The sequence below is a fragment of the Palaemon carinicauda genome, chromosome 11, assembly GCF_036898095.1.
Source record: "Palaemon carinicauda isolate YSFRI2023 chromosome 11, ASM3689809v2, whole genome shotgun sequence".
Classification (NCBI taxonomy): Eukaryota; Metazoa; Arthropoda; class Malacostraca; order Decapoda; family Palaemonidae; genus Palaemon; species Palaemon carinicauda.
Window position 1 is genome coordinate 68,885,009 of NC_090735.1, and position 26,884 is coordinate 68,911,892.

Below are 26,884 nucleotides of genomic sequence, written 5' to 3' on the forward strand. Positions count from 1 at the left end.
GAGAGAGAGAGAGAGAGAGAGAGAGCCTGCTATTATTTCTTTTACAGGGAGGCTACAGGAAAAACGAATGTTTGCACATTTTCATGGAATACTGCGAAGGAGGAGACCTTGCCAGACAGATCGAGATGAAGAAGGTGGAAGAAAGTCTCTTCCCCGAAGGACAAGTCTTGTCTTGGACGCTCAAGATAACGGAGGGCCTTTCGGTAAGGGAAAGAGACGAGACGAGTGTGTTGAAAAGAATAAATGGGATAATAATCAGGTGGGAATTGTGTTTGGATATATATACATACATACATACATACATATATATATATATATATATATATATATATATATATATATACTGTATGTATATATATATATATATATATATATATATATATATATATATATATATATATATATATATATATATGCACTGTATATACATACACACATACATATATACATATATATATATATATATATATATATATATATATATATATATATATATATATATGTATGTGTGTATGTATATAAAAACATTTATCTATAAGTATATGTATATTCATGCATATACGCAAATATATATATATACATACATATATATATATATATATTTATATATACCTATATATATAATATATATATTTATATATATTTATATATATATATATAATATATATATATATATATATATATATATATATATATATGTATATATATAAATATATATGTATATATATATATATATATATATATATATATATATATATATACATATATATATATACATTCATATGTGTATGTTTGTACATGTAAAATGCAACGATGATGAAATATATTTACTGATGTTTCGTTTGATTCTGAAATTATTTTAACAAAATTTCCAATCCTACCTATAAATCTACGAATTCACAATCACGAACTAACAATAATATCAATAAATCTTCCAGTTTTGAATCCTGATGAAATAACATTAATAAATCTACAAATTTCTAATCACAAGAAAGCAAGCCCCTAAATAAATATATTTCTAATCACGAGCATGCAATCTTCCCATATAAATAGACCAATTTCTAGTCATCGTCTCAAATAAGCAAATGCAAAATAAATTTCTCTTATGAAAATTTGCAAGTCGTGTCTATTGACAGCCTCTATTTCCTTTGGCTTCAGTACATCCACGATAGGAAGATTATCCACCGTGACATCAAGCCAGCAAACATCTTCCTATCAGCCACTGGAACCATCAAAATTGGCGATTTCGGCATCGCCCGTGTTCTTGGAGACGATACTACCAGAGGGTCTACTATGATCGGCACAGCCAAGTATACGGTAAGTGACTGGTGGTCTATTAATTGCATTAATTGCTATTAGCCATAAGTTAATCATGACATGGTAGAAGTGTCATAACCTTGTAATTGTTTCCTTTACTTAAGTGTCATAATCCTTGTAATTGTTTCCTTTACTTGAGTGTCATAATCCTTGTAATTGCTTCCTTTACTTAAGTGTCATAATCCTTGTAATTGTTTCCTTTACTTAAGTGTCATAATCCTTGTAATTGCTTCCTTTACTTAAGTGTCATAATCCTTGTAATTGTTTCCTTTACTTAAGTGTCATAATCCTTGTAATTGTTTCCTTTACTTGAGTGTCATAATCCTTGTAATTGCTTCCTTTACTTAAGTGTCATAACCTTGTAATTGTTTCCTTTACTTAAGTGTCATAATCCTTGTAATTGTTTCCTTTACTTGAGTGTCATAATCCTTGTAATTGCTTCCTTTACTTAAGTGTCATAATCCTTGTAATTGTTTCCTTTACTTGAGTGTCATAATCCTTGTAATTGTTTCCTTTACTTAAGTGTCATAATCCTTGTAATTGCTTCCTTTACTTAAGTGTCATAATCCTTGTAATTGTTTCCTTTACTTAAGTGTCATAATCCTTGTAATTGTTTCCTTTACTTGAGTGTCATAATCCTTGTAATTGCTTCCTTTACTTAAGTGTCATAATCCTTGTAATTGTTTCCTTTACTTAAGTGTCATAATCCTTGTAATTGTTCCCTTTACTTAAGTGTCATAATCCTTGTAATTTCTTCCTTTACTTAAGTGTCATAATCCTTGTAATTGTTTCCTTTACGCAAGTGTCATGATCCTTGTAATTTTTTGCTTTACACAAGTGTCATAATCCTTGTAATTTTTTGCTTTACGCAAGTGTCATAATTCTTGTAAAGGTTTCCTTTACACAAGTCTCATAATTCTTGTAATTGATTCCTTTACGCAAGTGTCATGGTCCTTGTAATTTTTTGTTTTACGGTAGTGTCATAATTCTTGTAATTGTTTCCTTCACGCAAGTGTCATGGTCCTTGTAATATTTTGCTTTACGCAAGGGTCATAATTATTGTAATTGTTTCCTTTACACAAGTGCCATATTTCTTGTAATTGTTTCCTTTACACAAGTGCCATATTTTTTGTAATTGTTTCCTTTACGCAAGAGTCATAATTCTTGTAATTGTTTCCTTTACGTATTTATCACAATTCTTGTAATTATTTTGCTTTACGTAAGAGTTATAATTCTTATAATTGTTTCCTTGACGCAATTATCTTAATCCTTGTAATTGTTTCTCTTACACAAGTGTCACAATTCTTGTAATTGTTTCCTATACGCAAGTGTCATAATTCTTGAAATTGTTTGCTTTACACATCATCATCATCTCCTCCTACGCCTATTGACGCAAAGGGCCTCGGTTAGATTTCGCCAGTCGTCCCTATCTTGAGCTTTTAATTCAATACTTCTCCATTCATCATCTACTTCGCGCTTCATAGTACTCAGCCATGTAGGCCTGGGTTTTCAAACTCTTCTAGTGCCTTGTGAAGCCCAGCTGAACGTTTGGTGAACTAATCTCTCTTGGGGAGTGCGAAGAGCATGCCCAAACCATCTCCACCTACCCCTCATCACGATCTCATCCACATATGGCACGCGAGTAATCTCTCTTAAAGTTTCATTTCTATTCCTGTCCTGCCACTTAACTCCCAATATCCTTCTCAGGGCTTTGTTCTCAAATCTACTAAATCTATTTGAGATTGTTTTATTATCATAACATGACTCACGTTCATAGAGTAACATCGATCTCATTAAACTAATATATAGTCTGATTTTTAAATGTAATTTTAATGCGATTTGCTTTCCAAATTTTACTTAACCTTGCCATTGTCTGATTTCCTTTTTACAATCTTTCACTAAACTCTGATTCTAAAGAACCTGTATTGGAGATCATAGTTCCTAAAAATTTAAATGATTCTACCTCATTCTCCTTTCAATGATAATTCATCTTCCATTGCATACTCTGTTCTCATCATCCCTGTCCAACCTCGTGTGATATTTAATGCATTCTGGCAAGCAAGTATTGCAAATCCTGTGGCGTTCTGCAAACGAAAGCATCATCAGCATACTCTAGGTCTAATAAATTCCTATCATCAATCCCATTCAATCTTTTTCCACCATCTCTGACTGTTCTAGGCTTTACAAAATCCATGAGTATAAACAACATAGGTGATAACACATTCCCTTGGAGTACTCCGCTGTTTACTGGAAATTAATTTGATAAGACTCCATTAACATTAACTTTGCACTTGCTATGCTCACTTAAACATAAAAAATCAGAAACTAGTAGTCTTACTATATACTGTAGAACATAAGCTAGTTACAACTCAAACAGCTATGGAAAGAATAACGATAAGAACAACACTAAGACACAGAAAAAGAGCAATATGGATATTAGAGCAAACTAAAGTAGAGGAAATTTTAACATGTAAGAAAAAGAAATGGACATGAACAGGACATATAATGATAATGACAGCTAATAGATGAACATTAAGAATTACATAATTGTTCCCTTGAGATTGCAAAAGAAGCAGGGGAAGGAATAGGAGACGATGGATTGATGAACTAAGAAAGGTTGTGGTTGTGGACTGACATTGAATGACCATAAACAGATGCAAATGGAAAGACATGTCTAATGCCTTTGTTCTGCATTAGACTAGTGACGGCTGATGATACTGATGTTGATATATGTGTGTATATAAACATATATATATGTATATATATATATATAATATATATATACACACATATATATATATATATATATATATAAATATTTACATCTATATTTATATATTGTTATATATACATGTTAAAATTATATATATACCACGCTAGGCGGATTATCTTAGCAATCCTTGTTTGGCAACAGTTATACTTGTATAAGCGGACGAGCAACTTGGTGGAGTAATGAGAGCTTTGGGTGTGGAGGAAATGCCCCCCTAAATCTTGGTGAAGTCACTGGCTGCAGGGTGACAGATTGGGTTTAAGGAAATGGACAAACTGCCTCTTCGGCTGTTCCTCCTGATACCTGGCGGTTGATCTTACTAGAATTAGTATGGACCGGCAGGCGTCACTTGCCTTACTGTAGTGTGCATCACAAGAAACTGGCTATCCTTTGATGTATCTAGCTAATGAACCTATATGGCTTTGGTCAGTCTAGGAAAGAGAAGATAACAGAATGGCCCCAAGTCCCGGGTGTGGCAGGTGCTAAGAATCTCCCAGTTTAAAAATACTAAAGAAAAATTGAATAGGTAATTTGAATGTTAGAACCATGAATAAGATTGGGAAGTTACAGCAAGTGGAGAGTGAATTTATGAAATATAGTTTGGATATCTTGGCTCTAAGTGAAACACGTTGTAAGGGAATTAGTAAGGAAACTTTAGACCAAGGCAATATATATAAATCTACTCAGGAAGATCAGACGGAGTTGGAAGAGAAGGGGTAGGAATGATGATGATGCCAAGAGCAGAAAAGGCATTAACCGAGTGGAGACCTGTAAATAGTAGATTGTTACTAGCAAAGTTCAAATCAAAGCAGTGCAATATGAGTATTAGAGTTTGCTATGCCGCAACAAATGATTCCCTTGAAGAAAGGAAAGATGAATACTATGAAGAACTGCAAAGGGTAATAGATGAGATCCCTGAGAGATATGAAAATTGTGATTGGCGACTTCAATGCTAAAGTTGGAAGAAATGATCTAGGAATAGAGAATGAGATGGGTGTCGAGGGTCTTGACAGAGTTGCAAATGAAAATGGAGCACATTTCATAAGTTTCTGTTCAGCAAACAATCTTGTCACTGGAGGTACTCTTTTTCAACACAAGAACATCCATAAGTATGCATGGACTTCACCATGTGGCAATTACAAAAATCAGATAGATCACATTGCCATTAATAAAGAGAGAAGGAGGACTCTGAGAAATGTAAGAAGTTATAGAGGTACCGATATTGGTAGTGATCACTAGTTCCTCATTGCCACATTGAAATTAAAACTGAAAGCACCCTACAGAAAGATGGATAGAATAGCTAGGTTTGATCCAACTAAGCTTTTAGAAAAAGAACACAGAGAAACATTTGCAATTGAACGTAGGAATCAGTTTGCAGTTTTAGAAACTTTAAGAGACGAAGAACAGACAATTAATGCAGAATGGCGTGATATCAAGAACATTTATCAGTCAGTTAGTAGTGAAGTCTTGGGAGATGCTGTTACAAAGAGAAAGCCATGGATATCAAATGATACTTGGGATACTATAAAAAGGAGACAAAGACAAATTGATTGTTGAAAGTTTTCGAGTAAGTAATGAAAATTACAAGGTAGAGCATAGCATGCTAAGTATTCCAGTATTGACAGTAAGGTCAAAAGAAAAGCCAGAAATTACTGGAGAGAATATTTTGGCAGTGAAGCAGATAAAGCTGACAAAGCTATGAATTCAGGAAGTAGCTATGGTGTAAAAATTGCTCATAGAATTATTAATGAAATCTCGACTGGGGCAAAGAAGAAGAAGCATATACCCATCAAAAAGAATGATGGCTCTATTATAGCAACATAAGATGAAGAAAGACAACGTTGGATGGAACATTTTAGTGAGGTTATGAATAGGACATATGAAGGGAATAATTTGATTGATATACCTGAAGCTGATGAAGACCTTGATGTTCCCATGAAGGAATTTAGTGTGTTTGAAGTCGAAGCTATCCTAAAAAAAAACGAAAGAGATGGAAAGCCCCTGGATACAATGGAGTAACTGCCTATAGAATTTGGCATGAAGAGGCAAAACCTGATGAATGGGAGTGAGAAGTGTTGATGATTATAGCAAAAAAAAAAAAAAAAAAAAAAAAAAAAAAAAAAAAAAAAAAAAGAGACCCAAGTGATTGCAATAATTACAGAGGAATAACATTTACGTCAGTTGTTATGGAAGTATATAGTATGCTTATTCTAAAGAGACTGGAGAGAAAGATTGATGAAAAGCTGAGAGAGGAACAAGCAGGATTTGGAAAAGGTAAACGTTGCGCTGACCAAATTTTTATTTTGACACATTTTGTAAACAATGCGCAGAATATAGAAATCCCCTTTTCATGGCACCTGTGGACTATGAAAAAAAGCCTTTGAAAGTTTACACTAGCCAATTTAGTGGAGAGTCCTGCGTTATTATGAAATTCCTATTAAATATGTAAATTTAATTAAGTCTGCTCATTTACACAAGTGCCATAATTCTTGTAATTGTTTGCTTTATGCAATTGTCATAATTCTTGTAATTGTTTTGCTTTATGTAAGTGTCATAATTCCTGTAATTGTTTCCTTTACGCAAGTGCCATAATTCTTGTAATTGTTTTGCTTTATGTAAGCGTCATAATTCCTATAATTGTTTCCTTTACGCAAGTGCCATAATTCTTGTAATTGTTTTGCTTTATGTAAGCGTCATAATTCCTGTAATTGTTTCCTTTACGCAAGTGCCATAATTCTTGTAATTGTTTTGCTTTATGTAAGCGTCATAATTCCTGTAATTGTTTCCTTTACGCAAGTGCCATAATTCTTGTAATTGTTTTGCTTTATGTAAGCGTCATAATTCCTGTAATTGTTTCCTTTACGCAAGTGCCATAATTCTTGTAATTGTTTTGCTTTATGTAAGCGTCATAATTCCTGTAATTGTTTCCTTTACGCAAGTGCCATAATTCTTGTAATTGTTTCCTTTACGCAAGTGTCATAATTCTTGTAATTGTTTCCTTTACTTAAGTGTCATAATCCTTGTAATTGCTTCCTTTACTTAAGTGTCATAATCCTTGTAATTGTTTCCTTTACTTAAGTGTCATAATCCTTGTAATTGTTTCCTTTACTTAAGTGTCATAATCCTTGTAATTGTTTCCTTTACTTAAGTGTCATAATCCTTGTAATTGTTTCCTTTACTTAAGTGTCATAATTCTTGTAATTGTTTCCTTTACTTAAGTTTCATAATCCTTGTAATTGCTTCCTTTACTTAAGTGTCATAATCCTTGTAATTGTTTCCTTTACTTAAGTGTCATAATCCTTGTAATTGTTTCCTTTACTTAAGTGTCATAATTCTTGTAATTGTTTCCTTTACGCAAGTGTCATAATTCTTGTAATTGCTTTGCTTTACGTAAGTGTCGTAATTCTTGTGCTTAGTAATTACCTCTACTATATCTTTGCATTCAGATATATATCTATTATTTTCCCTTAATATTGGTAAATATCTATGGACAAATTCGCCTTGAAGTTTTCTAATCTTGTCCAATATTTCCTTTGAAGGAGTTTTGGTATTGATGTAGGATATGTATTTCCTCCAAGATGCTCTCTTTGCTTTTTTGAAATTTAATTTTATTGGCACAGCTCTGAGGTACGCTATTTTATCTGCTTCATGGTTCGTTCTTAAGTTACTGCAATGTAGGTGTTGGTTGACTGACCAAAGGTAATCCAATCGAATGGGTGAAGAACATATTGATAAATCGATTGCTGAGATAGAGCTGTAGAATACATTATACCTAGTTGGAGAACCATCATTCATTAGTATTAGATTATTGTTATCGATTAATTCTTCAAAAATATTACCCCATCTATCACATATATTTCCACCCTATAAAGTATGCTTTACATTAAAATCACCCATTAAAATAAAAGGAGTAGGGAGCTGATTGATCAGGTCTTGGAGGTCAGAGAGTCTAAGACTTCTTGGATTCCCAGCATAGTCCTAGAGGAAAAGTTCTACAGATGGTTCAAGATATAGCGAGCATAAAGTAATTTTTCCCCGATATGTGTTCTAACAGCACATGCCTATAGTGGTGTATTGAGGGGTATGGTTTCAAATTTTATATATTTGTGAATAATGAAACCTGTGCCACCTTGAGCTCTTGTAGCTTGCAAAGGAAGGGGTCTGCAAAAATTATAGTTGAGTCCAGGATTAAATGGTTTGTCGCTGATATTTGTTTCTTGTAGACAAATTATCTTTGCGTCTGAGTCCCTGGTTAAAGTTTTCATTTGATCAACACTAGTATTTAGACCTCTGTAGTTCCAATGGATGAAGGACATTATCTTTTATTAAGAGATGCCCCTCATGAAGATTCGACTGTGATAGTACTTGACCTCATTGGAGGTTTGTGCTCGAACTTCAACAGGTCGAGCACATGACCCAGATGGCTGGGCCACTACCAGTAAGGGAGATGCTACCACTTGTCCCCCGTGGTAGTAAGGGGTAGTGGATTATTACTTTTTCGCGGCACCTTTTTCACGAAAAAATTAAGTTGCTGATTAAGTAATTTCTTTACATGCTCTACACTAATAAGCTCAGCATTTGCTTTCAAGATGGCAGCTTCTTCTTTCTTGTATACTCTACAACTTTTATCGTTTGATTTATGTGTTCTTTACAGTTTGCACAAGTTGTATCTCTGTTGCATTCACCATGTTCTAGAGAAGAATAGTTAATACAAACCTTTGTGTTATTGCAGTGCCGAGATGGATGACCATATTTGAAACAATTGAAGCATTGTAAAGGCCTAGGTTTATATTCTCCAGCACGTACTCTTTCCTTCTCAATATTTACATGATCAGGTATAACTGGGGTTTCAAAGGTTAAAACTATCATGCTTGTTTTGGGAATCTTACTTACCTTCCAAACATTAGAAGGGCACATGCCCAGTATTTCTGGCTCTGAAAAATCATATAGGTTACTATCGAAGACTACTCCTTTACCGTAACTGAAGTTCATGTGTGGTTTAGTATCTTTAATAGGATCAGTATCTTCAATCTTCATGACACAAAATATGTGAGCTTGAGTATCTGATTTAGCATTGATCAAAACAAATTGCTTACCGTATTTACTAATATCCTTACTTTTAATTAAACCAACTCTTTTTTTTTTTTTTTTTTTTTTTTTTTTTTTTTTTTTTTTTTTTTTTTTATAAATTTACTCATCCTATAATACTGTAGTTGTAATTATCAATCTTCCCTCCATGTTTGAGGCTTGGGGTTCTTCCTTCTGGAAGTCTATGCTCTATTACTTTTTCTCTCCATTCTTCAGGTTTATATGCATCCAGGTTTCTTGGTGCTTTAACGCATATAGCCCCAGAAACCATACAATCATCAATTTTTATGCTGCCTAATTTTTTCTTTGCTTCTAAAGCAATCTCCAAACTTGAAAATAACACCCAAGTTTCCCAAAAGCCTTTACTACTGTTAAGTTCCATGAAAATATATTTGATTATCCCAAATCTATAAAAGGCTTCATGAATTGTATCATAATTACAACCAATTGGAATGTTTTCTAAATGGAGAATTTTCAAATTTTTAGTTGGATCTGGTATTATGACAGAACCAGAGAGCAAGGTATTACTGTTATCCTTCTTATAAATGAAACTTTCTGCCAGTGCCGATAAATTGTCTGTAATACCACTGGACGAAAAAGTATTGTTGGTGGAATCCTTTATATTGCCGAGGTCGTCAACAGAATTTTCCTTATTTACACAACCAGAAGTCGTCAACGGTGTCTGAGGTTCGCAACCTGATCCAGGGGTACTTTGAACATTACGTTTACTCATTAATTTTTTTGTGGGGAGGGAAGGGGGTTATAATAAAAAAAAGAAATGGAAAAGATAAGTGTAAGGAAAAGAAAATAATATGACTGTCTCAAATCCCAAAGAAGACCCCATTAACCTTTCATGGAATTAATTTCTCCACCAATGACACCTACAAGAGCTGCTTCCCTAATGACTACTCCTTACCGTACCACAATGGGATGGTGCCACTATGGTTAGAGTGGCTCAAGTGTATGCCAAACCCACTTGATGGGACTGGGAGCATTTCAAGAATACAATCATCCCCATCTTAATCATAGTGGCAAGCAAACCGGACAGAATGCCGAAAGTCCTATCCCTATGAAACTGACCAACCCCTGGAATCAGAGGGCCAAGTTTTTTGTTCGAGAATAGTCCCGCTAGACCACCACAGCTCCCACAATTGATTTGGAAAATAAAATTCCAATCCCGGATATAATGTCCCCAAAAAAATCTGGATAGTAAAATGGGTTAGAGTTATGACAGCGAGGTTGGAGACGGTTGATAAATATGAAGGAGAATGAAACAGTTATAAGTAATAGAAATAGGATGAGAGAAATTGCAGATCCAAACTGAGGAAAAAGAAAATTCGCCAGTTCGAGAGCCCTTTTGCCCGCCCCCAAGCTTCAGCACGGGAATGATATTCCGTGCTGAAGCTCAATGACTTCATCAAGGCATTCTCTCGTTAAGAGGGTCAAGGAATCTTGAGGTCTATACAGGGGAACCATGATATAAGTCCCACATTAAATCACAATTAGAATTGGATTTTTCCTGAAAACATTGATCATCCTTTTTCAGTTTCACACACATTAAACTTACATTCTTATTGTGCCTGTTTTAAAACTGATTCGTCTAAGAATGCCACTACTCCAGGGTCTCCGGCCCTTGTTGGCCAGACAGTTAAAACTTGCCATTTACAAGACGTGTTCACACGAACCCTTAAAATCCAATATTCACCGCTAGAAACTGTGATAAACTTATTTTAAAACGGCAATTTAGTTATCTTTCTCGGCACGAAACTGGTTTCATCTAGATTTAAAGACAAGAAGAGATATCATCATCTATATTCAATGACAAGAAGATATTATCACCTACATTAAAAGACAAGGAGATGTTATTATCTCGATTTAAAGACAAGGAAAGATATCATTATTTAGATTTAAAGACAAAGAGAGATATTGTCATTTGAATTTAAATAAAAGGAGATATTATCAACTAGATCTAAAGATAAGGAGATATATTAAGTTATTATCTAGATTTAAAGACAAGGAGTTATTATCATCTAGAATTAAAGACAATGAGATATTATTATCTAGAATTAAAAACGAGGAGATATATCATCATTTAGATGTAAAAAAATAGGAGAAATATTATCATCTAGATTTATAGACATATTATTATTATTATTATTATTATTATTATTATTATTATTATTATTATTATTATTATTAGCTAAGTTACAACCCTAGATGCAAAAGCAAGATGCTATAAGCCCAGGGCTCCAACAGGGAAAAATAGCCTAGTGAGGAAAGGAAATAAGGAAGTGAATAAACGATACGATAAATAACGAATGATTAAAATAAAATATTTTAAACAGTAACAACATCAAAGACAGATATTTCATATATTAACTATAAAAAGATTTATATCAGCTGTTCAACATAAAAACACTTGCTGCAAGTTTCAACTTTTGAAGTTCCACTGATTCAACTACCCGATTAGGAAGATCATTCCACAACTTGGTCACAGTTGGAATAAAACTTCTAGAATATTGTGTAGTATTGAGCCTCCACATGGAGAAGGCTGACTATTAGAAATAACTGCACGCCTAGTATTACAAAAAGGATGTAACTGATCGGGAATATCTGAATGTAAAGGATGATCAGAATTATGAAAAATCTTATGCAACATGTATAACAAACTAATTTAACGACGGTGCCAGAAATTAATATTTAGATCAGGAATAAGGAATTTAATAGACCGTAAGTTCCTGTCCAACAAATTAAGATGAGAATCAGAAGCTGAAGACCAGGCAGGAGAACAATACTCGAAACAAGGTAGAATGAAAGAGTTGAAACACTTCTTAAGAATAGAGTAGTCTCCGAAAATCTTAAAAGACTTTCTCAATAAGCCAATTTTTTGTGTGCAATTGGAGAGGACACAGACCTGATGTGTTTCTCAAAGGTAAATATGCTGTCGAGAATCACTACTAAAATTTTAAAAGAGTCCTACAGAGTTAAAGAAACATTATCAACGCTGAGATCCGGATGTTGAGAAGTCACTGTCCTTGACCTACCTACAATCATACTTTGAGTTTTGTTAGGATCCAACTTCATGTCCCATAATTTCCAATTTGCACTAAATTTAGTTAGATCTTTATTAAGGGATTCACCAACCCCAGATCTATATTCAGGAGATTGAATTAATACAAAGAGTGTAGCATTATCTGCATATGCTACAAGCTTGTTTTCTAGGCCAAACCACATGTCATGTGTATATAGTATAAAAAGTAATGGGCCAAGAACACTACCCTGAGGAACACCAGATATCACATTCCTTTACTCACTATGGTCCCCATCAACAACAACTCTTTGTGATCTATTACTTAAAAATTCAATCATGATGTTAAGAAACGACCCACCCACTCCCAACTGTTTGAGTTTGAAAAAAGGGCCTCATGATTAACACGGTCAAAGGCAGCACTAAAATCAAGGCCAATCATACGAACTTCCTGACCACAATCAAGGGATTTCTGTACAGCATTGGAGGTTGTAAGAAGGGTATCACATGCTCTAAGGCCTTTACGAAAACCAAATTGCAAACCAGGGAACAAATGATTACCTTCAGCATGCCTATTAAGACATTTTGTCAAAACATGTTAAAACACTTTAGATAATATGGGAGCAATGGACATTGGGCGGTAATCAGTTGGACTTGAGCTACAAAAACACATTTACATAGTGGAGTAACATTATCAATTCTCCAACAAGTGCTAAAAGCTACTCTTCTTCCTAACTTGCGCGAAATAGCAGATAACTTTGGAGCTAAGAAATCTTCAGTCTTTATAAGAAACAAAAGGAAAAATACCATTTGGGTCTAAACCTCCATAGAGATCAAGGTCCATCAAAAGAGCTTTAATTTCACGAGATCGAAAAGCTAAACTACTTAGTTTAGCCTCAGGAAAACAGGAATGAGGAAGGGCAAGTTTCTCATTACTCTGCTTACTGTCAAACACGTCAGCCAAAAGGGCTGCCTTTTCTTTTGGACAGTGAGTGACAAAGCCATCTGGTTTAAGTAAAGAAGGAACTGTTGCATCTACACCAAAGAGTGCAGATTTAAGGGTAGTCCACCACTTAAGTTCCTGCGTAGTACCAGAAAGGGTTTCTTTTATGGTTAAATTGTAATCCTTTTCAGTTGAATCATCTAAGCTGAGTATGGTTATTCCAAGTCATATCTGATCTGTTACCTTTCAAAGATGATAGGCCTCCTGCTTCTCCAAGTAAGCACGTCTTCAATCATCACTGAACCATGGTTTGTCTTTCACTCAGTACCTTAGCACACGAGAAGGGATACACCTATCAATTATGGTGACTAGATTCTCATTCAAAGAGACAACAGGATCAACACTACTATACAATTGTGACCAACTCAAGACCAAAAGATCTCTCAAAATCCCATTCCCGTCTGCTTGAGATTTCATATAAATCTTACATGAGTATGATACATCACGGACAGGCTGCTCAGTCTTCACTACTAATGAAATCAAGGCATGATCAGATGTCCCCTACGGGCCGACCAAGGGAATGGCCCGTGCCAACAAGAACTGTTGGTTTTAATCCATCAGATGTCCCAACTGGAGGATCAACATTACTTGTTATAACGCTAGGGGAGTCAGTGTATACGAGGTCCAAGCAGTTACCAGACCTGTGAGTAGCTTTACTTACGATTTGCTCACAGCCTGATTCAGAGGCAAAGTCTAAAGCTCTTAAGCCATGGTGATCGGTAGGAGAAACAGGATCTAACCACTCCCTATGGTGAGCATTGAAATTACCAACAAAGACAAAAGAAGCCTTTCTATGATCTTGTATCTTAGCCATAATGGTAGGAAAACAATCGTAGATAGAATCATCCATGTCTGGATTACAGTAGATCGAACACAAATAAAAGTTGTTATGCCTACCACAAACTTTTATTACCTTAATCTCATGGCATTCACATTTATAGCAGGACTTATGAGAAGCAGGGTACTCATTCCTAATATACACCGTCCTTCCTCTGGCCCTAGGAATGGCATCACGTTTCAAAATTATTGGCTTCTTAAAACCAGTTATAAGGAACTCAGATGAGTGCCTCATATTAGACACCAAAGTTTCTGAGCACAAAAGAATATTATACTGTCTGGACGCAACTGTAAGGTCTTGAATATTTGCATGAAGACCACGAATATTGCAATACAGTAGGCGACATTGACGAAATGTAGGACGTACTGGTCAAGGATTTCGCTCAATGTCTCCAGACAGCATAAGAATTAATGGTATTAAAAAGGATACATCATACTTAAAAACTAAGTTAAAAACTATGATAACAAAAACGATATGTACAGAAATATAGATAAACTGATTGATCAAACCCATAGACTATTGAAAAAAATCAGAAAAACGGGTCATCATGGAGGAGCCGATACACCATGCAAGGTTAAATAACCTCCAGGGTAGCCACTTCAACAGAAGGGAGGACAGTAAGGATGGTTTTGAAAATAAAACGAAACAGATAAGGAAAAGACAATCTCTTGATAAAACACCAGGCATCCATGGCTCTTCTTTTAAGCCTGCCCACCAACACACCATTTCTAAAAAACAGGAGGAAAAAAAAATAAGATAGAATAGGGTGTCCAAGTGTACTCTTAAGCTAGAGAACTTTAACCCAAGGCAGTGGAAGACCATGGTACAGAAGCTATGGCCCTACCCAAGACTAGTTAACAATGGTTAGATTTTGGAGTGTCCTTCTCTTAGAAGAGCTACTTACCATAGCTAAATAGTCTCTTCTACCTTTACGAAGAGGAAAATATTATCATCTAATTAGCGCTTTATTTCCAGGCCATAGAAGTCATGAACGGTGGAGGATTCACTACGAAAGCAGACATGTTCTCTTTGGGCTGTACCGTCTATGAGTTGGCTGCGCTGAAAACCAACTACCCATACATTAGGGTAAGCAAAAAAAAAAAAAAAAAAAAAAAAAAATTATAGCTTTAGTTTTATTGAAAATGGCCAAAAATACAGTATTTTTAACGACATTTAGCTCTTCAATTGAAAGACAGGGACACTACCAACTGAGCTTCTACTTGTTGGTAGCGCCTTCATGTTTCATGTGTCCAATCTGGGTTTGATCCCAGCGAGAGGTACAGTAGGCTTCATCAATTTCGGTACACTTCACTGTTGTACAACGTTGCCTGTAAAACAATCACTGAGCTTGTACACACGTGATCAAAATTTTTTTTTTTTTACATAATTCTACGAAGTGCTGTACCGAAAAATATTATTTGTCTAACAACACTTCGTAAAATTAATAAATATGCGTTTGACTAATCACGTGTTTATAAACTCAGTGACTTTGATTTACAGGCAGCGTTGCCATCATTTTATCTCTCGCTAAAGACAGTGTTACCTGCTACAATGTACAGCTATCAGACACCTCTATTTAGCCAAGGTCTATATATGTATTTAGCTTCCCGTGAAGTGTACCGAAATTAATGAAGCCAACTGTTCAAAATTAGTATTCTAATCTACAATGGCATAGCTGCATACCATTACTTATCACAACCACAAACTGGACTGATAATCCCGCTCTCCTCAACGTTGTTCAGGTATTTCTACCAGAGAGCTTTAGTGAAGACTTCAAGAATTTCGTCCAAGGATTGTTAGAATACGATCCAGACCATCGACCAGATTCCTCAGAGGTGCTTAGGTTGGCTATCTTTAAGGTAAGTTTACTGGCTATTTTACGATAAGTTTACAATTTTCAGTTAGTTTACTATCTATTTCAAGATAAGTTTACAGGTTATCGTAACATAAGTTTACTATTTTCAGTTGATTTACTATCTATTTCAAGATAAGTTTACAGGCTATTTTAAGGTAAGTTTACTGACTTTTCAGTTGGTTTACTATCTATTTCAAGATAAGTTTACAGGTCATCGTAAGGTAAGTTTACTGACTATTTTCAGTTGGTTTACTATCTATTTCAAGGTAGGTTTAAAGGCTATTTTAAGGTAAGTTTACAGACTACTTTCAGTTGGTTTACTGTCTATTTTAAGGTAAGTTGACAGGCTATTTTAAGATAAGATTACTGACTATTTTCAGTTGGCTTACTATCTATTTCAAGGTAAGTTTACAGGCTATTTTAAGGTAAGTTTACTGACTATTATCAGTTGGTTTGCTATCTATTTCGAGGTAAGTTTACAGGCTATTTTAAGGTAAGTTTACAGACTATTTTCAGTTGGTTTACTATCTATTTCAAGGCAAGTATACAGGCCATGTTAAGATAAGTTTACAGGCTATGTTAAGATAAGTTTACTAACTATTTTTAATTGGTTTACTATCTATTTTAAGGTAAGTTTACAGGCTATTTTAAAGTAAGTTTACAGACTATTTTCAGTTAGTTTACTATCTATTTCAAGATAAGCTTACAGGTTATCGTAAGGTAAGTTTACTGACTATTTTCAGGTGGTTTACTATCTATTTCAAGGTAAGTTTACAGGCTATTTTAAGGTAAGATTACTGACTATTTTCAGTTGGTTTACTATCTATTTCAAGGTAAGTTTACAGGCTATTTTAAGGTAAGTTTACTGACTATTTTCAGTTGGTTTACTATCTATTTCAAGGTAAGTTTACAGACTATTTTCAGTTGGTTTACTATCTACTTGAAGGTAAGTTTACAGGCTATGTTAAGATAAGTTTACTGACTATTTTTAGTTGGTTTACTATCTATTTCAAGGTAAGTTTACAGGCTATTTTTAGGTAAGTTTACTGACTATTTTCCGTTAGTTTACTATCTATTTCAAGATAAGTTTACAGGTTATCGTAAGGTATGTTTACAGACTATTTTCAGATGGTTTACTATCTATTTCAAGGTAAGTTTACAGGCTATTTTAAGGTAAGTTTACAGGCTATTTTATGGTAAGTTTACAGACTATTTTCAGTTGGTTTACTATCTATTTCAAGATAAGCTTACAGGTTATCGTAATGTAAGTTTATTGACTATTTTCAGTTGGTTTACTATCTATTTCAAGGTAAGTTTACAGGCTATTTTAAGATAAGATTACTGACTATTTTCAGTTGGTTTACTATCTATTTCAAGGTAAGTTTACAGGCTATGTTAGGATAAGTTTACTGACTATTTTTAGTTGGTTTACTATCTATTTCAAGGTAAGTTTACAGGCTATTTTAAGGTAAGTTTACTGACTACTTTCAGTTAGTTTACTATCTATTTCAAGATAAGTTTACAGGTTATCGTAAGGTATGTTTACAGCCTATTTTCAGTTGGTTTACTATCTATTTCAAGGTAAGTTTACAGGCTATTTTAAGGTAAGTTTACAGACTATTTTCAGTTGGTTTACTATCTATTTTAAGGTAAGTTTACAGGCTATTTTAAGGTAAGTTTACTGACTATTTTCACTTGGTTTACTATCCATTTTAAGGTAAGTTTACAGACTATTTTAAGGTAAGTTTACCTTTTGTTTTTAAGGTAAGTTTACTGGCTATCCCGTGGCTGAGTTGATAGCTTGATGTAAGCGGGCGAAAGTGCTCACTAATACCAAAGGTAATAAGGGCACTTTTGTGGGCGTAGGTGGGTGGGGCAAGGCATTGGGACACATCCAGACATTATCTCAAAGGAAGGAAAAAAAAAAAAAAAAAAAAAAAACGGGGCCTAGGAGTAGACACGAGTAAAGTCTCTTCCACCAAACTGATTAAAAATTGGAAAATTTTGCGTAACATTTAGACATTGTGCAAAAATATTTGATGGTCCAAGGTGTCTATTGAAGGCTTCCTTTTATAAAATGGACGCAGAATAGTATTAACATTGATAATAAATTCAATAGTTGAACTAGACGCTTTAAGCGTGTCTTGCGCAGACGATGATGGGTTACAATGATGTCGGAGGGTCCTTGGAAGGAGTGAATGCAATATTCAAATTTTTCCTTAAGAAAAAGAAAAGTCGTCTGTTGACTGTTTAGCCCCTTATAAATCATCTAAGGCAAATTATCAGTCATCATTATATGAGCATAACAAATTTAACAACAACGAAACAGGGAACAATATGTGACGTTCAAAATATATATATATAATTTATATATATATATATATATATATATATATATATATATATATATATATATATATATATATACATATATAGCAAATACACTGATTTAATACTTGTCAAAAGAAAAGATCGTTTCTGTTGTTTATATTTTAAACCTTGCTACAAAAGAGTGGAATCTAAACATTATATTCGAATCCTATATTCATTAGAATAGGAGCCATTTATGTCAACTGTCTCTCGTTTACAGGACTTACAAGAGTCGCAGCCAACAGGAAATTTGACAACGTTGCAAGAGGAGGAATATCATCAGACCCTCTTGAAGGAAGGCTCGGGAGCTCAGCGAACCATTTCGAACCTCAGGAGAAGCATTGAAGAACAAACGGTGAGAGAGAGAGAGAGAGAGAGAGAGAGAGAGAGAGAGAGAGAGAGAGAGAGAGAGAGAGAGATTGTGTCCAAATCATTTAATGTGAATAGTATTTTCATGTTTTTGTAATAACATATTTTCATTGTTTTTTTCATATATATGTAAAAATACCAGAAATAGAAATGCAGCTAAGAAGTTCTACGGCAATATCTTGGCACAACTCTTGAAAAATGCCCACCCCCCCAAAAAAAAAAATAGAAATTCAACCAAGAAATATCTTAACACAGCTCTTTGCTTATCAATGAGGACGCCCTTTAGAATGAAAATAAATCGACTTTTTCAACGCACAGCCACAAACGCCCCCGAAGCCCTTGCCCAGGAAGAAAAGAGCTCCTCCAATTCCTCCAAGACCCGGGAGCCAAGGGCCATCGATAGAAACCTGCTTGGAAGTCCTTAACAAATTCTGCGACGATTTCGAGTCTGGGAGGAGCCCAGACCAGAGGAAGGGGTTGGAGGACATCATCGTTGCCATGGAGACGCACAGAAGTAGCAGTCTCATCCAGATGAAAGGATGGTAAGGCATTCTCATGACGTAATACTAATCGGAACTGACGGGGATTACAGAGGCAGACCGATCGTTTCACATATGTTAAGCTCGCTTCATATGAGCGGATATTTTCCGTACGGAAATACTTCCGCTCGTTAGGGGGCATGTCTTTCCACGAGAGGATTTTCCTCGAGCAGTCTCGTAGTTTATATTAACTGGAACCGCGCAGGTTAACAGCGCATGCGGCAAAAAAAAAAAAAAAAAAAAAAAATTGGTCTTCATTGATTTCTAATTCGAGCGGACAAAACCGTTCGCGTGAAGCGAGCCAGGAATAAGTTCAGTCTGTCTGGTTCTATTCTTTGTATTTATTTGGTATATACTATGAGCCTGATGAAGTGCTTGAATTTAGCTTTAGTTTTTAATTTACTTATGTAATATTGGTTACAATAGATGAGGGAACATACTTAAAAAACTTTGTATGATACAAATTCATATTAACTTCATAAATGTCTCAGAAAATAGTTCCAATTATTTGGAATGTTCTGCTCGCTACTTTATAATATTTCTGACTACCCAAACAAATACTACAATATATAACCGATTTATAGTCAAATTGATGAAGATTTTATATGTTTACCTAATAAAGGTACGTCATCTTTGAAAATAGAAAATTCTTCTGCAGGATGGTAAGAGAGAGAGAGAGAGAGAGAGAGAGAGAGAGAGAGAGAGAGAGAGAGAGAGAGAGAGAGAGAGAGAGAGAGAGTAAATAAATTAAAAGACAAATCATAAAATGTTTTCTATTTTATAACTGAAAACTTCTCATTAATACATGTACACTTTTGCACTGCATATAGATATCTTATATACATCCCAAGTAGGCTAGTGTGATATTGCTGGGTAAGATACAGTAGATTTGATTTGATTGTTTATAACCACTCCGGTAAATGGTAATTATAATTCGCAAAATTATGACATCAATACCAGGAACATTTAATCCATAACTAAAAATTCCTGGTTGTACCATTACGAACACCTCAAAATTCAGATTAAACTTTTGACTACAATTGAGAAGCAAGAATACATATCATCTTTAACATTATTAGGAAGCAGTGTACACGACCCATCATAAAATGACGGCTAAATATTTAGATAGATATGCAGATACATGCAACCCTCTCTCACTACTTCCTCTCCCACTACCAGAGGGACGGGGAGAGCTGATCGTGACCGGATATATATATATATATATATATATATATATATATATATGTATGTATATATATATATATATATATACACACATATATATATATATATATATATGTATATATATATATATATATATATATATATATATATATATATATATATATATATAGACAGTTGCCTAAAACAAATGATTTCTTTTTCATGTCCACCGGAAGTCTTTCGTTGTCTTACATAACAATGCAGGCGGACAAACAAGTTCTGACCCCATCTGCCAGAGGGAAAATCGTCGACGTCCTTGTCAGAGCTCTGACTAATTACCCCAAGGACTGGGATCTCAGGGCATCTAGTTGTCAGGCTATCTGTCAGTTTGCAAGACCCATAGACTTGGTAATTAGCAAATATGTGGTGTAACTTTGTTAGGTTTCTTCCTCTGTTTTACCCAAATTTCAAGTGATTCATTTCATATAGATAACTTGATCGTTCTTATAATTTATAAAAATGTATAGCAGATGCCGTTTTTCACTTCATATTAAAGCAGTTTTACCAAAAGTATTGTAACTTTTAAAACTTTCTTTTTCTGTTGTACCTAAATTTCAAGCGATTCTTTAACATGTGAATAAAATGCTCCTTATAGTCTATATAAGGGATAGCAGATTTCACTTTCTACTTTATATTAAATCCGTATCAACTCTGACTTTTGATGTAGAAGAGCTATCGTTGTCATGTCTTAAAATGTTATGCCTGAACTCCCTACACTATTCTTTTCCAGCTTCTAAGAGCACGACAGCTGGTACCCCAACTTTTGAAGTTGATGCTCGAAAACAACGAAACAAGAGACCCCTGGTCATGCCTCTACGCTCTTCATCTCGTCCATATTTTGTCGTCCAGAGTTGGGGAGGAATATAGGATCATTATGGCACATTTTGGAACGATGGAGGCAAGTATCATATCGTACATATATTCCTCATTTGTCTTTGCAATAACCTGATTGATCTTATATGGATACAGAGCTACGGAAGCTTGAATGGTGTGTAAGCTTGCATGGTAAGAGAACTGAGCGCTGATCCTTCTGTTCTGCAGAAGCCTTAGTGCAGTGTCCTCTGTATCCTTAACTTTAAACATGTTGTACCTTGATTAAGTTTTAATGCTGAATCATTATCTCTATGAAGCAGAACACATAGTTATATAGAATGTCTTTCATTTATTTTTTTCGGGGACATATGATCCTCAAACAAATATCAATTTTATTTGAAACGTGGAATGACATACACAAAAACATCTCGTATCATCTGACCTCGTTTAGTTTTTGATCAACGCTTAATTCATAGAAAAAAAAACTGTTAAAGCAATGTAATGAAAAAGACAAAAAATATTCTTTCTTAACCCTAATAGATTTCTCGCTAATAAAAGTTGTATATAACATATGTCTGTTCAGACTAAGATCAACTGCGAGATGGAGATACCACACACACACACACACACACATATATATATATATATATATATACATATATATATATATATATATATATATATATATATATATATATATATATATATATATATATATATATAAAATTATTAAGCTGTTGTTTGCCATCTATAACATTTAAATCTCCAAATGAAACCATCAAGAGAAATGGCAGCAGTTAATGCAAATGATAAACTATCCCTGCTTATCAATCAAACTGATTAACATCGTCTTTCACTTTAGGCACGAATAAGTTCTGAATATTATGATGATTATCATCACTAGCTAAGCTGCAACCCTAGCTGGAAAAGCAAGATATTTCAAGTAAAACGGTTCCATCAAGGAAAATAGCCTAGTTAGGGAATAAGGAAATAAACTATAAATGAGAATTAGTAGTAAAAAAATAAAATATCTTAAAATCAGTAACAACGTTAAAATAGATCTGTCATATATAAACAATGAAAAGGGAATCATGTCAATCTGTTTAACATAAAAACATTCACTGCAAGTTTAAAATTCTGAAGTTTCACAGATTCAACTGTCTGCTTAGGAATATCATTCCACAGTCTGATCACAGCTGGAATAGAAAATTTAGAATTCTGTGAAGTATTTAACTTTATGAAGGAGAAGGCATGAATATTAGACTTAATTGCATGCCTGGTATTACGAGTAAGATGGTACTGTTTGGGAAGATCTGAGTGTAAAGGATGGTCAGATTTATGAAAAATCTTATGCAATATGCATAGAGAACTAACTTTGTAGTGTTGTTCATAAAAATACATTTGGTATGGATAAGCAACCTGACTAGACTTGTCAATTTTGATAAATCTATTAATATATATTATTAAAAATCTAATTTTCTGTCGCCAGGTGGTGACGTCAGTCGTCAGGAGTGGAAGGAATCTTAAGTATTACGACGAAATGTACAAGTTTTGTTGGGCTATCATATGCCAGCTGACAGACGACACCCCTATTAACTGCGAGCGATTTGTGGCTTCTAAAGGCCTGTCTTTTATTCAAGAGTGTTTATCGGTACGTTGAGTTCAAAGGTCGAGTGCCGTTGAAAAGTAGATTTTCAATTTTATCTACATTTGTTACATAAAAAAGGGTCGAATTTATGATTCCAGTAATTATCTTTTTCCTTTGAAGTAGATTTTCAATTTTATCTACACTTGTTGCACAAAAAAGGGGGAAACTTATGATTCTAGTAATTATTTGTTCCCTTTTGTTTTCATCCTCACAGGCTTACCCAGATCCAGATCATCAAGAGAGGAGATTATGGTTCACGTTATGTAATATTTCGGAAGTAAAAACCTTACGAGGACATTTACAAAAACCCGAGTTGTTATATGTCTTAATGAAATACCTTAATTTGAAATCCATTAAAAATGAGGTAAGGACCATAATGTGTCTTCATCTACTTCCTCCTATACAGGAGACTGGCTCTCAGAGAACTGTACTGAGCCAAGTCCGTTTATTTCTGAGTACTGTACTGTTTTTAGGGATGTTTGTGAAACTTCAACCTCACTTACAACTCATAAATTTTGCACTTATTCTACTGCAACTAGTTATTTCTATACTTAGAAAAATAAAGTATCATGTAATTATATAACCTTTGGTTCATTTAGAAATAATTTTGAAGCTTTGAATCAACAACGTCTACGGTGGTTCTGTAGGCTGCAGGCCTAATTTACAGGATTTGCCTTATAAAATGCTGTCAAGTTTATTTCTAGTTTATTATCTAAGTCTGATTTGGTTAAACTATTTATTCAGCAAACATACAGCTTAACTAATCTAAGACGGAAAGTGTTAGGGGACTGATATAATCTACGCCATGTCAAAAGTTGTGGATAGGTAGTCTGTTATTGCGTCTACTGTATATTAATCAAATGGATAATTGACACGAGTATTACATCTGCAGATGAGCTGGGAAGCAGCCAAAATCCTCGTCCATATCCTTTCAGATGGAGAAGAATCTTGGATTCTCGACTTCCCTAGATCTTCCGTCATACAGAAGATCGAAGAGGCTATGAATGGCTGGGACTTGGATTCGAAGCCAAAAAGCATGTTTAAGTGGGTCCTTAGATGTAGCAATTTATCATTTTGCAAAACTATTTTGTTTGTTCTATTCCTGTTTATTTAGTAAATTACTCAGTAAACTTCAACATGAAAATATACGGGAAAACGTAATATTTTAACTTGAAAAGAAACATTCAAATTTTACTTCTTGGAGTTATTAATTTCGTCTCATTGATACCGTGAGACCAACAGTGAAATAAATACATAGAAGCATTGTATTTACTTAAAGCATAGCATCCTACTGATACTGTTTCTTAATGACCTCAAATTAGTTATATTTGATAAAAGAGGACATCAAAGGGCCAATAAGGAACAAAAGAGAGCTTAAATTCAAGCTTTGACCTTTGATACAGATAATTAATTTTGGGATACTCCTTTAGATAAAGTTAATCACATTTTTTAGCAAAGGTCAAAACTTTAATTTTAACCCTGTTTTGTTCTCTATTGAAACTTTATCTTTTTATTTTCTTGACTTCAACTTATGAGGTCATTAAGAAATCGACAACATAGGGATTCCATGTTTTGTATGGAGATGATGCACCTGTCTCTCTTTTTGAAAGAGAGTCTGACTGTGTTAATAAGAAGAAAGTATTTAATAATTAGTCCATACAAATTTTCCCATGTTCTTTTCGTGTCTTGATGCATATTCTATGATACACAAGAGTTAGCTGACATGATTATTAATAATGAAGCCTAATAATGGATGCTTTCCAGGACCCTAAAACCTTTCTGGCTTCTTTTGGTTGCCTCTCACACACCTGTGTGTCAACACTGGGCTACCTGGACGCTGGCGAAGCTTACTCGAGTCCATCGTAAGTTACTAAAGATTTTCCTTATTTGTTTGACGTCGAAAGCAATGGACTAAGGTACGGTTGGACACACAAGTCCCCGGTACGCCTTGGTCCGAAGAAGTGCACCCTGTCACACCCTTACTTCGTGTCGTGTAAACAAAAAAATAGTGTAGGTAGATGGCGGAGATGGTGTTGGGGGCTAAACACAGGAACTCGCCGCGCAGTAAAGGTGGTACAGGGTTCACTTCTTGGGAGCGAGGGGTACCAGAAATTCCTGTGTGCAACTGTACATAACCTTCAGCTATTGAGATATTGAGTTACTTTGTTTTGTTTGTGTTTTTTATTCACTATCTAGATGTTAAAGTTGAAAAGATGAATTGAATGATAATTATTACATGCATTTGCTTGTAAAAAGAGGCCAAATAGTTACTCAAATATAAACAAATCCCCCAAAAGCGAAATTATAAACCTATAATTAAAGACAAAATTATATGTCTTTGGTTAGTGGCTCTCCAAATCAACAACAAAGTAAGTATGAACCATTAAATAAATCTAAGTATAATGAAATGCAAAGACGATTTCTTAAAACCCTTCATACATTATCCAACATATAATCAACACCGCTGACTTCACTTTTACGAAACAACTTCGGCAGGAGACAAATACTGCCCCGTGATCGTTGAAGAAGGAGGTTTGATTTACCTGCAGAAGTTGATCGACTCAGTCCCGAGGACCCCTAAGAAGCCATATTTCTTCCCAAGGGCAGCACCGTCAGCCGCTAGCCCTCAGTTTTCGTTTTCAACGTTACTGCTCGCATTACAAGTTAAACATACATGTGAGGATTACTTGGTAAGGTTATTGACTCCGCAAGAAAGCTTATCTACCTAATATAAGAGAAATATCTGTAGTAATCGAATATATATCTAATTGTTAATAACTTCAGAAATTTGTTCATGTCTGTAGTCTTGTGATATAAATGTATTTGTAAATAACTTCAAAATGCAGCGTTCTGATGTAAATCTAATTGTTAATAACTTCGGAATTTTGTTCATATCAGTAGCATTTTGAGATAAATTCGATTGTTAATAACTATTTCAACACTGGCGTTGGGGACGGAAACGCAATCTTCGTTTGGGTGATTGAATCGTTAATGACACCCTTAATGACTATAGCTACAATTGTCATCAAGCTTGAGTGATTTCAAATATTTCGTGTGTTTTAATTATTTAAAATTACGTGGGGGAAAGTTTACTAACTTCCGGTTGTTTTATGAATGAAGATCTTCGGTCCTTCACGTTAATTTTGTAAAGTCTGTTTACTTAGACTGAGACAATAACAGACAGTTGCTGTTATCACTCAGGGCTCGCTTCACACGAGCGGATTTTTATCGTATGGAAATATGTCCGTTCGTTAGGAAGCCTATCTTCATACGAGAGGATTGTCCTCGCGTGACCCCTTAATTTCTGTTAGTCGCTAGATTGATCTTCATTAATTTCTATTCCGCGTGAAATCAATCCGCTCGTGTGAAGCGAGCCTAAGACTCCATAGTTTATATCAAGTGGCTTATTATATCTATAACAATTAAAAAGTACAATTATATCTTAATGTGAGATAAAGAAATGTTGACACCTATGATAAAGAAAAAATACTTTGTAATATTTCTCTTACTTTTGGGCTCAGGCCATGTCGTCCAGATAGAAGGGTTCCTATAGGTAGCCTTCTAAAGGATATTTGGTACTGTGATACTCCCAGAGAATTAAACCAAAGGTCTCCAGGATTCTAACTCCTGGCGCGAGTATCCACTAAAGGATATCACATAATATCAGGGGACGTATTCTAAATTAGATACAACACATGGCAGTCTTCACCCCGAACAGATTTAACACTTCGATGTAAGGGGGAAGAGTGGCAAAAGAAAGGGGTGCCGTTCTAGGTACCCGGTGGACCTCCTTCACTACTACTACCGTGACGCCATTCCTATTCTAGTAGCCTGCTAAGAGTGTTTTTTACTAGTTTTTCGGAATTTTCAGCATGCAATCCCCAGCATCTTCGTCATTTGGAAAGTTGAATATTAATTCTTTCCTGTGTATAATTTTAGTCTCCCTTTTCACAGCTAAATTTCAATAATTTAAGTGTGTATGGGTGAGCGTTGCCGAGACCGAAGGCAGCCATTTTACGACT

General features: G+C 34.6%; 1 protein-coding gene across 1 annotated transcript in view; it reads left to right on the top strand.

The window, feature by feature from the left end:
* The window catches only part of LOC137650053 (uncharacterized), a 66,628-nt gene that overhangs the window by 21,064 nt on the left and 18,680 nt on the right, over positions 1–26,884 (top strand). The window contains exons 6-18 of the mRNA XM_068383087.1: positions 48–203; positions 1,159–1,317; positions 15,020–15,130; positions 15,787–15,903; positions 18,490–18,624; positions 18,957–19,180; positions 20,578–20,749; positions 21,132–21,299; positions 22,704–22,865; positions 23,077–23,226; positions 23,755–23,906; positions 24,627–24,724; positions 25,359–25,552. Coding sequence (XP_068239188.1) covers positions 48–203; positions 1,159–1,317; positions 15,020–15,130; positions 15,787–15,903; positions 18,490–18,624; positions 18,957–19,180; positions 20,578–20,749; positions 21,132–21,299; positions 22,704–22,865; positions 23,077–23,226; positions 23,755–23,906; positions 24,627–24,724; positions 25,359–25,552 — 1,998 coding nt within the window. The remainder of the gene's footprint in view (positions 1–47; positions 204–1,158; positions 1,318–15,019; positions 15,131–15,786; positions 15,904–18,489; positions 18,625–18,956; positions 19,181–20,577; positions 20,750–21,131; positions 21,300–22,703; positions 22,866–23,076; positions 23,227–23,754; positions 23,907–24,626; positions 24,725–25,358; positions 25,553–26,884) is intronic.